Raw genomic sequence first — 14425 nt, 5'->3', positions numbered from 1 at the left:
CGGTCTTGTTCTGGTCAGGACTCTTACGTGCTCTGGTCTTTCTGGACACATCATAAACATGGCTTCCTGGGCCACTGAGATGGCTCAGTGGGTAAGGGTGCTTGTCACCAAGCCTGAGTTCAGTCCCTAAAACTCATGTGGTAGGAAGAGAAAGCCAACTCCTACAAGCTGTCTCCTGACCTCCTCATGTGGCGCACACACGCACGCATGCACATATGCATACACTCGCATGCACACGTAAATAAATGAATATAGAAAATAAACAATGTCCTATGTGTATAATGATCATAAAGAGATTAAAGGAAAGAGAATGCCATAGAATGTCCTATATGGTTAACTTGAACTCCAGCAGCCGTGTGGAGCATCTATATGTACAGTTATACAAATACATCTACAAATACATATGCATATGTTCAAACAGAAAAATATGTGGTTATAAATAAATGTGTGCATATATAAACGCTGTACCACCAGACTGGGGTTGGCTTCTGGGCCTTACTCTTGGGGACGGATGAAGACCTTAACTGTTGGGACTGCATCTGCTCTGGGTCTTGAGTCCCGGGCTGGGTCGGGCTTGCCCCTGCACCTCCTGAAATGGCCGGAACTCCTTTCTTCAGAGCACTTACATAGTAGTCATCTAAAGGCTGTCTGTGATGCTGGGTTTTCCAGGCTGCAGGGGTAGGGGGGCTGCGTCTTCTTGGTCAGCGCTTATTAAGAAGGTGCTTAGTGCCGGGCGGTGGTGGCGCACGCCTTTAATCCCAGCACTCGGGAGGCAGAGGCAGGCGGATCTCTGTGAGTTCGAGGCCAGCCTGGGCTACCAAGTGAGTTCCAGGAAAGGCGCAAAGCTACACAAAGAAACCCTGTCTCGAAAAACCAAAAAAAAAAAAAAAAAAAAAGAAGGTGCTTAGTAAAGGACAGGTGACTGAAGGCAGGGCCCCTGTCTCCTGCTGCTGTGTGTCCTTTCTGTGTCCTCTGAGCATCCAGTGGGCACCAGGAGGGCCATTCCTTTTAATGCCAACCAACAGCAGTGACATCCCAGGCCCTGTCTGCCATGTACAGCTGTCAGAACACACAAGGCCTGCAGTTTCTAACAGGGGGATTTCAGACCCTGGGCTGCTGGCAGCCGGGGTAACTGGAAACAGCATCTCTCCACATTACAGTTTGGATCTGGACAGTCCCCCACAGGCTGACGTTTACATCAGTTGGTTACCAGGTGGTGGTGCTGCTTGGGGGAAGCTTAGGACCTTTAAGAGTCAAGCCCTGGATGGGGGGTGGCTGGAGAGATGGCTCAGTGGTTAAAAGCACTGATTGCTCTTCCAGACCTAGGTTCAATTCCGAGCACCTACATGGCAGCTTACAACTGTCTGTAACTCTAAGACTGGACACAGACATACATGCAGGCAAAACATCAATGCATGCCAGGCCTGGTGGCGCACACTCAGGAAGCAGAGGCAGATTTCTGTGAGTTTGAGCCCAGCCTCATCCACAGAACGAGTTCCAGAACAGCCAGGGCTATTTCACAGAGAAATCCTATCTCAAAAAAACAAAACAAAACAAACAAAAAACACCAATGCACATAAAATATATTAAACAAAAAAGAGTAAGTCGTTCGAAAAGAAGAGTCAAGGTCTGGCTGCAAGAAGCAGGTCTCTTCAGAGTCAAGGTCTTGAGGGGTCAAGGTCTTGAGAGGAATAGCCTGGCCCTACTTCCTTGCTCATTCCCGATGCCCGGTTGGCCTCTATGGTGTGACCAGCGACCTCATGCTCAGAGCGACAGGGACAATGATGTACTGAATCCACGGAACCTTCTGCTGAGTGTTTGGTCACAGCAGAGAGAAAAGGAACTCCCACACCCTGTTTACATGAGGTGAGCTCCTTTCTCATGGTTGGATCCTGGTGCAGTCAGCTGGAGTGGATGACTCTGGCATGGCCGCCCTTTCCCTTTTCTTGAGGACTTTTGGGGAGAAAGACACAAATCTCAAGAGTTGATGAGAAGGAAGGATCGTGACAGCTTTTGTTCAAACAGTGACCGTTTGTACGTGGATCCTGTTCTCATCATCCCCCACCTTGTACACAGGGCTCAGCCCTTCGAGATGCATTTCTAGTACAGTGTAAGGATCTGAGTTTGAATCCCCAGAGTCCACATAAAATCCAGACAATATAGCAGGAGCAGCTCTGATCTCAATGCTCCTATGAGGAGATGGGAGGCAGAGACAGGAGGCTCTTCATAAACTTTGTGGATCCTGATGTATTCAGTGGAAAACAAAACAAAACAATAAAACAAAATAATGTAGCCGGGCAGTGGTGGCGCACGCCTTTAATCCCAGCACTCGGGAGGCAGAGGTAGGCGGATCTCAGTGAGTTCGAGGCCAGCCTGGTCTACAAAGCGAGATCCTGGACAGGCATCAAAACTACACAGAGAAACCCTGTCTCGAAAATCCATTAAAAAAGGAAAAAAAACAAAACAAAACAAAATAATGTAAAGACCAGGTCTCAAACAAGAAGATTGTCCTCTGGCATTCATACTCGCACTGTGATATGTATGTTCCACCCCACCCCCGTCATATGTATGAGAGAGAGGGGGGGGGGAGAGGGAGACCATTGCTGCCTTTAGAACAGTTGGTCCCACAACTCTCCAGATCTGCCAACACACTTACCCCTCTCTCTTGCTCCCATCTCAGCCTTTCTCATGCCTGTTATTTTGAAGGATGTGGGGTAAGAGCACATCTCCATCTTACTGAATTGTGGTGTAGTTCATGAAACAAGGAAGAATGTAGGTAAGCATGGTGCTACAAAAGCTGAATTTGTTCCAGGAGTGTATTTGTTACTTTTGTGTCACCGGGACAAAATACCTGGTGGAAATAACCTCATGAGGAAAAAGATCTATGTGGGCTCAGGGATTCTGGAGATTTCAGGGAATGTGTGGTGGGAGTGTGAAGTGGCTGGTGTGGACAGCTCCACCCATGTGGTGGGAGTGTGAAGTGGCTTGTGTTCATATGGTGGTAGACCAGGAAAGCAGAGTCAGCTAGCCTGGAACCAGGGGTGGGTGTAACCATCAGAGGTGTGTCTCTAGTGACATTAATACTCCCACCAGCCAGGTTTCTCCCTCTGAAAGGCTCCACTGCCCTAAAAATAGCTCTACAAGCCAGGGACCAAATACCTAAAACATGAGCCTATAGGGACATTCTGGATTCAAACCACAGCAAGCTAAAAGATAGCTCTGAGCAGAACTTCCGGAAGGCATTCTGACTCTATATGGCTGGAGCTGTTGAGATGGGCTGTGAAAGGTTTGGGGGTGAGTCAGTGGGACAAGCATCTGTTAGAAAGGACTATGAGTCTCCTTGACCTTAGGCCTCTTGGCCAGTGAGAGATTAATGCCATTTGGGAATCTCTGAATGAGAACTGAAGTCTATAGTTTTTAGCCTGTTCCACTTGGGAACCCGGCCCTGCGGACGCAGCCGGTATGGTCCTATGGTTGAGCCTCAAGCACACATGGTCCAGACAGCTCTTCTCCATCCTCCTGGTTGATGCTTTGGAGCATGTAGACGAGGAACCAAAGGAGACTTGCACCATGGACCTAAAGCTCACGCCGCCGCAAAAACAAGAGCGTTTTTGTCCCAGGGGGCAAGTGTCCATGTGGTCACCTCCTAGTGAGCCTCACAGAACCCTTCTGGCTCCAGCCTTCCCCAGGGACAGGGCCCTTCTTGATGTCCGGGGAGCTGACCTTTACAAGAGGGGTGTTGGGGGAAATGGGGCTACAGCTGGGCCCCTGACCCTCTGCCCTCTCCGGTTTGCAGCCATTGCCGGAAGGACCACTTGCAATGGTGACTCAGCCCTTGGCCATGGGTGGCCGGGCTGCATTGATTGGGCAGGGTCCTTGCAGCTGGCTGAGCCCACTTCCTCCAGTCTGGTTCTTGCACTTTCTTCTTTCACCCTTGACTTTTAATTTTGGAAGTTTTCAAACCTATGGACTAGTTTGGAAGAATGGTGGCATTATTACCCATGAAGCCAGCGGGGAGGGTTGGTCTGTTGAAACTGTTTGCCACGTTGTTACAGCTAACTCTGTTGGGCGGAGCATCTGCAGGTGAGTTTGGATACTGTGTACTCTCATCTGCAAATGCTCCTCCGGAGAATAAGGCTATCCTTTACAGTCACGGTGTCTCTTTTGCACTCTTTTGCACGTGAGAAAATCAACAGCAGTTCCAAAACATCAGTCTGCAGTTCGGTCTCATTTCCCCATTGTTCTAAATAAGTTTTTTTTTTTTTTTTTTTTTTATATAGTTTGTTTAAATAATTTGGTGTCTGGGCTGGGAGCATGGCTCAGTGCTTGCCATGAAAAGCATGAGGACCTGAGTTTGATTCCCAGGATCTACTTAATAAATCTGTGGTGGTGACAGGCAGATCACCAGACAGCCAGCTTAGCCCACTTGAGCTCCAGGCCAGCGAGAGACCCTGTCTAAAACACTGGTGGGTGGGCTGGAGAGATGGCTCCGGCCCAGGAGTGCTTACTGCTCTTGCAGAGGACCTAAGTTCAGCTCCCGGCACCCGTGCCAGGTAGCTCACAGTCACCTGGAATTGCAGCTCCAGGGGATAGACGCCCTTCTCTGGCCTCCACGGGCACCTGCACCCATGCGGCGTTCATACACAGACATAAACATAGACGCGGATAAAAATAAAATAAATCTTTAGAGATGAATTAATTAATTAAAAAAGGTGGATGATACCTGAGTAATGGCTAAGTCTGAGGTTGTACTCTAGCCTCCACACCACACATATGTGCACACGTGCAGCCTCACACGTGTGAACATGTGCATGCATGTGTACAATCTCATACATATGTGCATGTGTGTGCACATATACAACCTCACATGTATGAAAATGTGTGTGCCTACATTCAAGCTCACACAAATGAACTTGGGTGTGCACATGCGCAGCCTTATACTTATGAACGTGAATGTGCACACTTACAGCCTCACACCTAGGAATTTGTGTGGTGTGTGTGCACACGTGCAGCCTCATACTTATGAGCATGTGTGTGCACATCCACAGCCTCACACATATGAACGTGTGTGTGCATACATTTGAACTAGAGTCTAATCAGGTAATACATTTTTATGTTTTACATTTGATCTTTTAAGACCTAGAATCACCCTCTTAACTTTTTTCTTACTATGTTTCATTCTTAAAGGTTCTAGGCCTTTTGTTTTGGTGCAGGTTTTCTGTTAGATTTACTGACTCCTCGCAGTCTCTGGTTTTGTTGTAAACTGAAATTAGTCCTAGTTGCTGGCAGCTAGCTGCTGAGACCCGGAGTAGACAGGTCTCACAAGGTCCTGGGGTCTGGCAGCTTGTGTTACTGTGCACCAGGACTGTGTCCAAGTCTATTTCAACTTTCTTTCTTTCTCTCTTTCTTTCTCTCTCTCTCTTTCTCTCTCTCTCTCTCTCTCTCTCTCTCTCTCTCTCTCTCTCTCCCTTCCTTCCTTCCTTCCTTTCCTCCCCTCCCCCTCCCCTCCCCTCCCCTCCCTCCCTCCCTCTCTTTCTCTCTCTTTCTTTCTTTCAACAGGTTATGCTATGTAGCCCCTGCTTGCGTGCATCACCTGGTCCTTCTGCCTCAGCCTCCTGAAGGCTTGGATTATAGCATGTGCTACCAGGGCTAGTTGATATGCAACTTGAAAACATGACATAGATTTGGGAAGATCACCTGCTATATGCTGGCCCTTTGAGGCGCTTCTTGGAAAAATATCATTTATTATTGTGTGTATGTGACGTGTGTGGGGGCACACATGTCAGGACATGCATGTGGATGTCAGCAGTGCTGGCATTAAAGGCGTATGCCATCATGACTTGCATACCATGCATCCCACAGGCAGTGCTCACACTCTACGACTCAGTTACAGCCTGACTCCTTCTAACCTTCCCCTGAGGACTTTTCCTCCCCAGTCCTTATGTGTGTATTCTCTTTGGGTGCCCCTCACCTCTGCACCCCATAACCTTTCGCTTCTTTGAGGTCACTTGGCCTGGATGCCCCGCCCCTCAGCACCCCAAGTTCATTTATCCCCCCCCCCCCAGTGCCCAGCTCCAACGCTGTCTTGTAGAAACCACTCCCACGTCCACCCAAACTCAGCCTCACTGCCTTGAGGTCTTTCGCCTGCACCATCGTCTCAGTGCTTCCTGTCTGGTGCACAAGCTTTGCTTGTAGCTGGTAGAGCAAGCTCTCAGGAGTCAGCGGTTCAAATCCCAGGCCCTTCATACACTGTGTGACCTTGCATGTGTCAATTCACCTGAAACTTCATTTTCCTCATTCCTAAGAGGAAGAAGCTTGTCAAGGACAAGGCTTCATGATGCTTCCGAATCCAGCGATGCTTTCATAGAGTGCTTGGCAGGGTGAGTGTGAGCCCCTGGCAGACTCTGAGCACTGTGTGAGCAGAGACCCTGCTGACTGGGTTTCTTTCCTGGACCCCACATGCAGCCTGACACAGAGCAGCTGGGGATGGCCTCGGGGTCATTTCCCCCCGAATACCAAACGGGTCCCGGCAGATGCCACAGACCTGGGGCTTGCCTGAATTTTGGCATTTCTTCATCACCCTCCTCAGTGTGGGGCAAGACTCGGCTGGGCCCACAGCCAGCAATAAAGCGGATGCTAATCATATCATTATATGCTGAATAATTAACTGTCATTTAAATATTCATATGTTGTTGGGGGCAAGGCCTTTTATCAGTATCTGGGGACGTGTCAGCAGAGGAAAGAGATGGATGTCACCAAGGCTGACTTTGCCTGTGAAGGGCGACCTGGGGTCCAGGGAGAGCCATTGCGATGGCCACCAGACAGTCAGCTAATATATAACTGCAATATTCTCACGTGATAAACGACAACTTCATAAACGCTTGATGCATATGCGCAAGCCTAAAACAATATTGGAAGCATTAATTTCATTTGACTAATGCTTATCTATATTTTATTTGGTTCCATCTTTGAAGAAGCCCCTCTTTCCTTCAGGGCAAGGGCGGTAGGCAACTGCTGAGGGCCTAGAGCAGCCCAGGGTGGCACTTCCTGCTAGTCCTGTCTTCTGTATGATGTGGCTTGGGACATCTGTCATGGACTGCCTCTGAGCGTTGGAGACCTGCCCGAGAGTTTGCCTCTAGCCCTGTGCGATAGCCCTGTGGGATAACTCGGCCTCTCTGGTGGCATCAGGGGAGAGCAGTGTGGGTATCTTGGGTCTGGCCAGGAGGAACAAAGCTATCTAGATGGCCACTTGCTGTCAGGGATGAACCAAGAGGGGAGGCCCTGAGGACAGAAGTACGGGGCCTGTTCTGAAGTGACTGCCCCGTGGTGGGGTTTGGGTGGAGAAGGGAGCAGGAGGAGAGGAAGGGAGTCAGGGGAGGATGAGAAGACACGAAAACAAGAGAGAGAATGGCACCTAAAGGTCTGGGGATGGGTGGGCTGGCTGTTGGGGGGGGGAGAAAAGCAGCTTGGTAGGGGGCTAATACCAAGGGTTTTAGAACTGGAGAGTCATGGGTTGGGCTCTAGCTGTGCCTTTAACCACCTGTGTGACTTTAGAACCCCTGTTTTCAACCCTCAGTTTCCACTTGTAAAATGGGAACTGGTGTTTAGTGGATGCATTGTCTATTCTGTGTGGATTCTAAGAAGGGACCTCCAACTTGGCAGCTTTAAATAATGTTTCTCACCACATTGGTGGGTTGATGGCTTACCTGGTCCTTCTTCTGAGGATCTCACATAGCTCCATCAAGGATCAGCTGGGATCATCCATCAGGTGGTCCGAATGGCTGGTGGTGGTATTGATGATGATGTTGGTGGTGATGTTGATGGTGATGGTGGTGGTGATCTTGGTGGTGATGGTGGTGGTAGTGATGTTGGTGGTGATGGTGGTGGTGATGGTGGTAGTGATGGTGGTGGTGATGGTGGTGGCAGTATGATGGTAGTAGTGGGTATCTGCTTTCAAGAACCCTCTACAGTCAGCTGACTTTTGTTTCCTTTCAGGACCTCACTCTTGCTGGCTGTCCGCCGAAGAGACCCTCAACTCTGAGTGAGCCATAGTCACTGGCCTGGGGATTTCTTCAGCATGGCCACTGATGACATCAAGCAAGAGCCTGAACCTAAGACAAGCAGCATGGAGGGACATTGTCACCTTTCCAGGTCTGTTAGAGGTAAGTGACAGGTTCTGCCCACATATATGGGAGGGGATAGTACTAGGGTGTGAATACCAGGGCGCTGGGGTTGTCGAGTGACCCTCAAGTCTTTCCATCACGTCTAACAATGACGGCAGTAACTGCTCGGTACCAGTTACTCACCGTCTCCATGTCTTGTGAACTTTCTCATCTAACCTACAGAATAACCCAGGATGAGCAGTGACTGCCACCACTGTACCAGTGAAGGAATGTGGAGCTCAAGGAGCCCCCGCTCTGACCAGGGGAAGGCAGGGGCACTGTGGACTGGGTCATGGCCACCCTGTCATCAAATACCCAGAGTTACTGATGAAGACAAACCACAGAAGATGCTCCGGACACACCCTGGTCCAGGTCTGGTCACTAACACCCCTAAATAAGCCAGCTGGGACTTGGCTTCCTCTGACAGCCTCATCTGTCTGTACCCCGTATCCACAGGAAGGAAGGCTACCTTCATACTTCCTGAATGGTCACATGACTTTCCTGCAGCACACTCGGGCCAAAATGAGGACCACGGAGGATAACACTGGGCGTGGTTCTCTTTATCTGAAGCACTTGTCTCTTGGTGCCTCAGGCCTCAGCTTCACTATCACTGGTTCTTTGTGGCTGAGGTAATAGCTTACCATACTTGATAGCCTCAGCACATTTTTATCATCTTGGGATCTGAGGGCCAGGAGTCTGAGATGGCTTTCGCTGGACTAAACTCAGTCAAGGGGTGCCTCCGTTTACTTGTTGTCCCGGTTTCCTTGGCTCTGGGCCCCTTCCTGTCTCTATCTCCGTAGCCAGCTGCGGCTGGTCACATCTGTCTCATGGGGCATCACTCTGACTTGACTCCTCCAGGACACGTGATAACACTGGGCCACACAGGTGACCCAGGACAAGCTCTCTGTTGTAAAGTCAGCTGGTTAGTAACGAACTAGACTAACAGCCTTGGTTCCTCATGGGTCCAGTGACATGGCGGATTCTCAGTCTCCAGGATTAGGACTCTAGCGTCTTAGGCATTTCTACTGCCAGGGACTCGTGGGGTGGATGCTCTGCCTCCTGTCCCGTGTCATCCTTTACCCTTTACCACCCACAGCCCTCCAAGGGTCTGGAGCTCACGCTAGAGCCAAGCAAATGTAAATTTAGTCTCTGGACGTGAGATAAGACGTGGAAAAGAAAGAAAATGGGAGGAGAGGGAAGGGACGGGCAAGGAAGGGAGGGGAAGATAAGATGAGGGAGCAAAGGCACTTGCCACATTTATACATTTTAAAACTCTGTGCGGCCCATAGACGGCCAGTGTGCTCCCGGGCCTCCTATTAGACCAAGGTCCCCTGCGTCCCAGCGTGAGCCAAGGTTGGGGCTGTAGAGATATGGTCAGCACCTTAGCATTGGGCCATCAGTGTCAAACCCCGGGGCACACCGAGCAGGTCTTCTCTGGGACAGAGTGGCCAGAACTGGAGCCTGTATCCAGTGCCCCTTAGCGGGATGTCTTGTGCAATGCACAACCTGCACCCAGTCTGTGGCTCTGTCCTGCTGTCCTATACAGCGTGTGACACAATGCACAAGTGCGGGCGGCGTGCTTGTTGAATGTGTAATTGAATGAAACCCGGTGCCTTTCATTCACTCTGCACCCTGCTCAGGGATCTGTGACCTCCTTCTTCAGAGCGTTGGGCTCTTCATAACAGGCCCTAGCCACAGGCACAGTGGATACTGTGTGCGTGTGTGTGTGAGCATCAATTACCGGCTCCATTGACCTGGAACCCGGAGTGGGAGCCTGTGCAGGAAGTGACCATGGCCTGGACTGAAAAGGCCAGGTCAGGGAGCTGAACCATGGGGCTTCTGGCCTGCCCTGGCAGCTGCCCCAGATGCTTCCTTCCCACTCTCTCCCCTCACCCCCCTACCCCCACACATTCGAGATTCCCGGGAGGTCGAGCCTGGTGTAATTACAGGGTATCTGCTGCCTCCCTATAAATCTAATAGACTTTTTGGCCTTGTCAGATTAAAACTTACCTATCAACCCGCCGCAGTCCTCTAGATCTCCCTAAATCTGTACTTGGGAGAGAATTTATGGCCAGGAATTGCATTTTGCAAAATGATTAAAGTTGCCAAACAGCCATAAAAAGTTGCAGGAGGAGATAGGGTTTTTTTGAAAGTCTGCTTAATTTATAAGGGGTGGAAGGTTTATTGTCATTTAGAGTCCACAGCAAGGCAGCGATGGAGCTTTTGGCGGCAGCTGTGCACAGCTGCTCTTGCTTTATGCCTTTTACATGTTTTTAAATTGCCCTGTTTGAATCGGGGCTTCTGCAGCCGCCGAAGCAGCCTGGTTTGCGGGAAGGGTGGTTCCCCCTGCCCTCTGACGCTGGCCTCTCTTGCCCTACTCCTTAAATTACCCAAGACTCACCTCGCAGAAGTGTTCCTGAATGATCCAGACCCAGGATGACCGCTCCCTGCCTTCCCCTGTCCTCCTGGCTAGCCAGGACACACTAGCAAGCACCCACATGTGCAAAGCTTTTAGGTTTATAGGCAGCTTCTCGGGTCGTGTCTTAGCACTTGTCGCCCTGTATTAAACGATTAAACAAGATCAAACACTCAAGGCTCCAAACGCCTGGCGTTACCTCGTGAGCTAATAAATAGAATTAGGGCTCCCGTTTATTGACCACATGCGAGACACCGGAGCCTCTGCCCCACACCCCTAGCACATTAATTCACAGCATCTTGGCTGCCTCTGTGGGAGACAGTGGTCAGTTCTACCTGGGTTTTGGGAAGTGTGAGGAACTTAAGGCCCAGGTCGTGCACTCAACACTCCATGCACGTTAGCCACTATTAGTAATGCCGTTAGGGCCAGCGTCTCACTTATCTGTCTCGCAGGCTGGCACGGAGCAGTCCCCGGGTGGATGCTGCTGAGGGCGAGCCTGCATGCCTGCATGCCTGCATGCCTGCATGCCTGCATGCCTGCATGCCTGCGTGAACTGAACTGTCCCAAGTGCTGTTTCTTATCCCCCCCCAACCCCCCACTTCCCCTTACAGACATCAGACCCTGGATCATCCAAAGTCCAGCTTAGTACTGAACCTGGTGTTTGACCTATCATAGTTCTTTATTCGTTAGAAAGATGACTGAATACATTCAATCCCCATGGCCCTCTGAGGACAGTTTTAGGACTTCCATCCTGCAGCAGGGAGGAGGCCGAGGGTGTCTGACACCTGCTCAAATCACAGCCACCGTGTCAGAGCCAGGATTTTGGATTCCAAGCACCATGTTTTGTTTTGTTGTTTGGTTTTCTCACCAGCGCCCACCTAACCACCTGCCAGGCATTTGGGGGCGATTCAGAAGTTTTTCTTCTTCATCACCATCCTGTCTAGTATTTATTAAATATCCATCACTCACCAGCTGCAGAGACTCCCAAGGAAGCCTCATAGCATCCTTGCGAAGTGTGTATGATTTCCCCCATTTTATGGATGGAGAAACAGATCGAAGGAGGTTTCGCAGTGATTGGCTGAGCTGATTTCAGAAGCGAGGGTCAGCGTGACTGGGATAAAGGCCGACAAGGGGCGACCTGCAAGCCCAGCTTGGCAAGGGCTGGCAGGAGGGTCAGAAGCTTCTAGAAGACTACGTCCCAACTGGCCTTTGAGGACAGAGTGGAGCTTTGTCAAACAGTTGATAGGAATTGTTCTCTGGGCAAGCAAGAGCAGAGCTGGCTGGGCTGGGAGCATTTGAGCCTGGCCTGAGTTGTCCTGAATGCCTTCTGGCTTCAGTCTTGAACTTACCCTTCCCTTCAATGCCAAGATGATCAAGAGAGGAGGGTCTGTAGGCTGTTGCGCCCAGCTGATCCTAAGGTTTCTATCAACCACATCCACATTTTCCCCTCTTCTCCCCACTAGCCTCATGCCTGCACCGTGGAGTAAAGGTGTGGGATGATGAGTTGGAGCCACTTGGATGTACTCCGGTGCCCCCCAGTGTCTCCCTGTCCCTTCCTGTAGAGCGGCCTGTCTTCCTGCTCACAGACAGGCTTACCTGGCAAAGCAGTCTCCCCTTCAGTTTCCCCTGCTTCTCAAGCATTCCAGACACCCAAAGATATCTCCCGACTCGTCTCTGGTTCTTGTATTCCTTCCTCCATTCATTCATTTGCTGAGTCATTCAGCAGATATTTTCTGAGCCCTTAGCATGTCCTAGGAGCTCTTCTGGGGGGCTGGGAACACAGCCGTGACTCCAGCTGACCTGTCTATTGTCTGCACATAGGTTACCACAACCAAATGGATAGACATGCTGATTTTAGAGAGTGACACAAGCCTCAATGCCAGTAAAACACAAGGCATTATGGGATGCCTTTGTTAGGTTTGTAGGCTACAAGAGGGGACATCTGCAGGGGGATTTGTGTACAGTGAAGCTAATCAAAGAAACATCCGGATGAAGAACATCTCATACCCAGTGAGCAGGAAGTGCAAAGGCCCTGGGGTGAGAGGGAACTTTACCAACTCCAGGAACAGCAGGAGGCTGGGGCCTAGAGGTGAGTAGGGATCCAATACACAGGGGGCGTGGAGAGGCTTTAGATGTCCCCCTAAGCACAATAGCAGCTCTTGGGAGCTTGGGTCCAAGGAGGACTCTGACTTGATTTATCTGTCTCTCTGCTTTTTGTACTGAGAACAGAGAGACCATCAAGAGCTCTGGGGCCAGGGGATGGCTTAGTTATTGAAATTCCCTCACGCAGGCGTGAAAACCAGAGTTCAAGCTCCAGTGTGCACTCAAACTAGCTGGGAATGGTTCTGTGAGCTTGTAATCCTAGAGCTGGAGAGATGGACAGGGGGCTTCTTGGGACTAACTGGCTAGCTAGTCTAGCCAAATAATTGAGTTCAAGGTTCATGACAGGCACTGTCTCAAAGGAGGTGGACAGTGTTCTTGAGGATGACATTCAAGGTTGTCCTGAACTTCCAACACATCTGCTGGCACGTGCACGCGCGCACACACACACACACACACACACACACACACACACACACTTGAACAAAAATGTGCCAGCCACCAGTCTGACACTCCAGTCTTCTCTAGCACTGTTCATTCCTCACACCTCCATGTCTCTTTCCAGGAATCCCACACTTTTTGCAAAGTCCCTGTTCACTCCTCAGGACCCGGCTTCTATGCACCCTTCTGGGGATCCCTTCACCTCCTCCCATGGCAGGATAAATTCACATTCTCACTGTCATTCCTAGTTCCAACCATGGGCACACATAGTGTGTCTCTGGTCCCTCCCTCCACTAGGCCAAGAGTCCTTCCAACACTAAGATCTTACTCTGATGTGTCTCAGAGACCCCAAGCCTTTCCTAGCCTGGTCTGGGGGTGGAGCCTGAAAAATAGTTTCTGGGTTGATGTGAGTTATTTGAGCACCTGGGTCATTGGCTGAAGCACCAAGTTAGCAGGTGCCCTTTGAACAAACAAGGTTAGACGTATCTTACTGTTTTTCCTGGTGATGCTCCACAAAGCCACACTTTTTAGGACTCCTGACCCCTGGAGGGTGTTCCTCAGTGTTTTCTAAAATCAATAGCCAGTGAGAGTCAAAAATTGAATGTATATCTCTCAAGAGCTGGTCCTGTATTACCTTGAGAGAGTGTTTGTTAAAAAGATTCTAGTTAGAACACATCTTGTAAATACTTGTGTTTGAAAATGTACACTTGCAGGATGCTTTGTGGGTTCCTGTACATGTTCACTGACGACTGTAAATCTGTTTGTCACAGATGCTTCCGATCCCTGCCTGTTGTTTTCTTTTCCTTAATTAATCTATTGATGGAGAATTATGCATCTTTTCTCATGAAGCTAGGAGTGCGTTCAGGAGCTCATTTCCTTGTCTGAGACATGTGCAAATAAAAGTTAAAGAAGATCGAAACAGTGTCCTGTCTCTTTATGCCATCTAAGGACTAACCTGATGTGTCAGGGTGGTGTGACCAGACACACGGCAGTTTATATCAGTCAGCTGTGAGCTTGCTGAGGTCAAGGAGATGGCCTTATTTGCTGAGGCATCTCTGGTCCAAGTCTTGCCTGTTGCTTCAGCAAATGCGTGTTGGTGGGGGAATAGTGAATTCGCCCCCCAACTCAGCTGCCCTTCTCATTTCGTCAAAACCCAGTGTGGACTGAGGCCTGTTGTTCGCTCTGCAGGGGGGTGTATGTCTCCTGCTCAGCCCACCCTGAGTACCGTGTTGTGAACTGTTCTTACAACGGGCTGCCTTGTATGCATGGCACAGATTGGCTATGGCTACAAGATCTTGGCAACCTC

General features: G+C 50.0%; 1 protein-coding gene across 11 annotated transcripts in view; it reads left to right on the top strand.

Annotated features, from left to right (window-relative positions):
- The window catches only part of LOC143271983 (uncharacterized), a 63121-nt gene extending 49086 nt beyond the window's left edge, over positions 1-14035 (top strand). For 9 of the 11 annotated variants that reach the window (XM_076565032.1, XM_076565029.1, XM_076565023.1 and 6 more), the window contains 2 exons: positions 7996-8162; positions 8346-14027. In XM_076565032.1, coding sequence (XP_076421147.1) covers positions 7996-8045 — 50 coding nt within the window. In that variant the 3' untranslated portion in view covers positions 8046-8162; positions 8346-14027. Of the gene's footprint in view, positions 1-7995; positions 8163-8345 lie in introns of all 11 variants that reach the window. The other 2 variants (XM_076565019.1, XM_076565018.1) reach the window with 2 other exon arrangements.
- The last annotated feature ends 390 nt before the right edge of the window (positions 14036-14425 follow it).

This window comes from Peromyscus maniculatus, chromosome 2, assembly GCF_049852395.1.
Source record: "Peromyscus maniculatus bairdii isolate BWxNUB_F1_BW_parent chromosome 2, HU_Pman_BW_mat_3.1, whole genome shotgun sequence".
NCBI lineage: Eukaryota > Metazoa > Chordata > Mammalia > Rodentia > Cricetidae > Peromyscus > Peromyscus maniculatus.
This window is presented reverse-complemented; position numbering and strand designations above follow the sequence as displayed.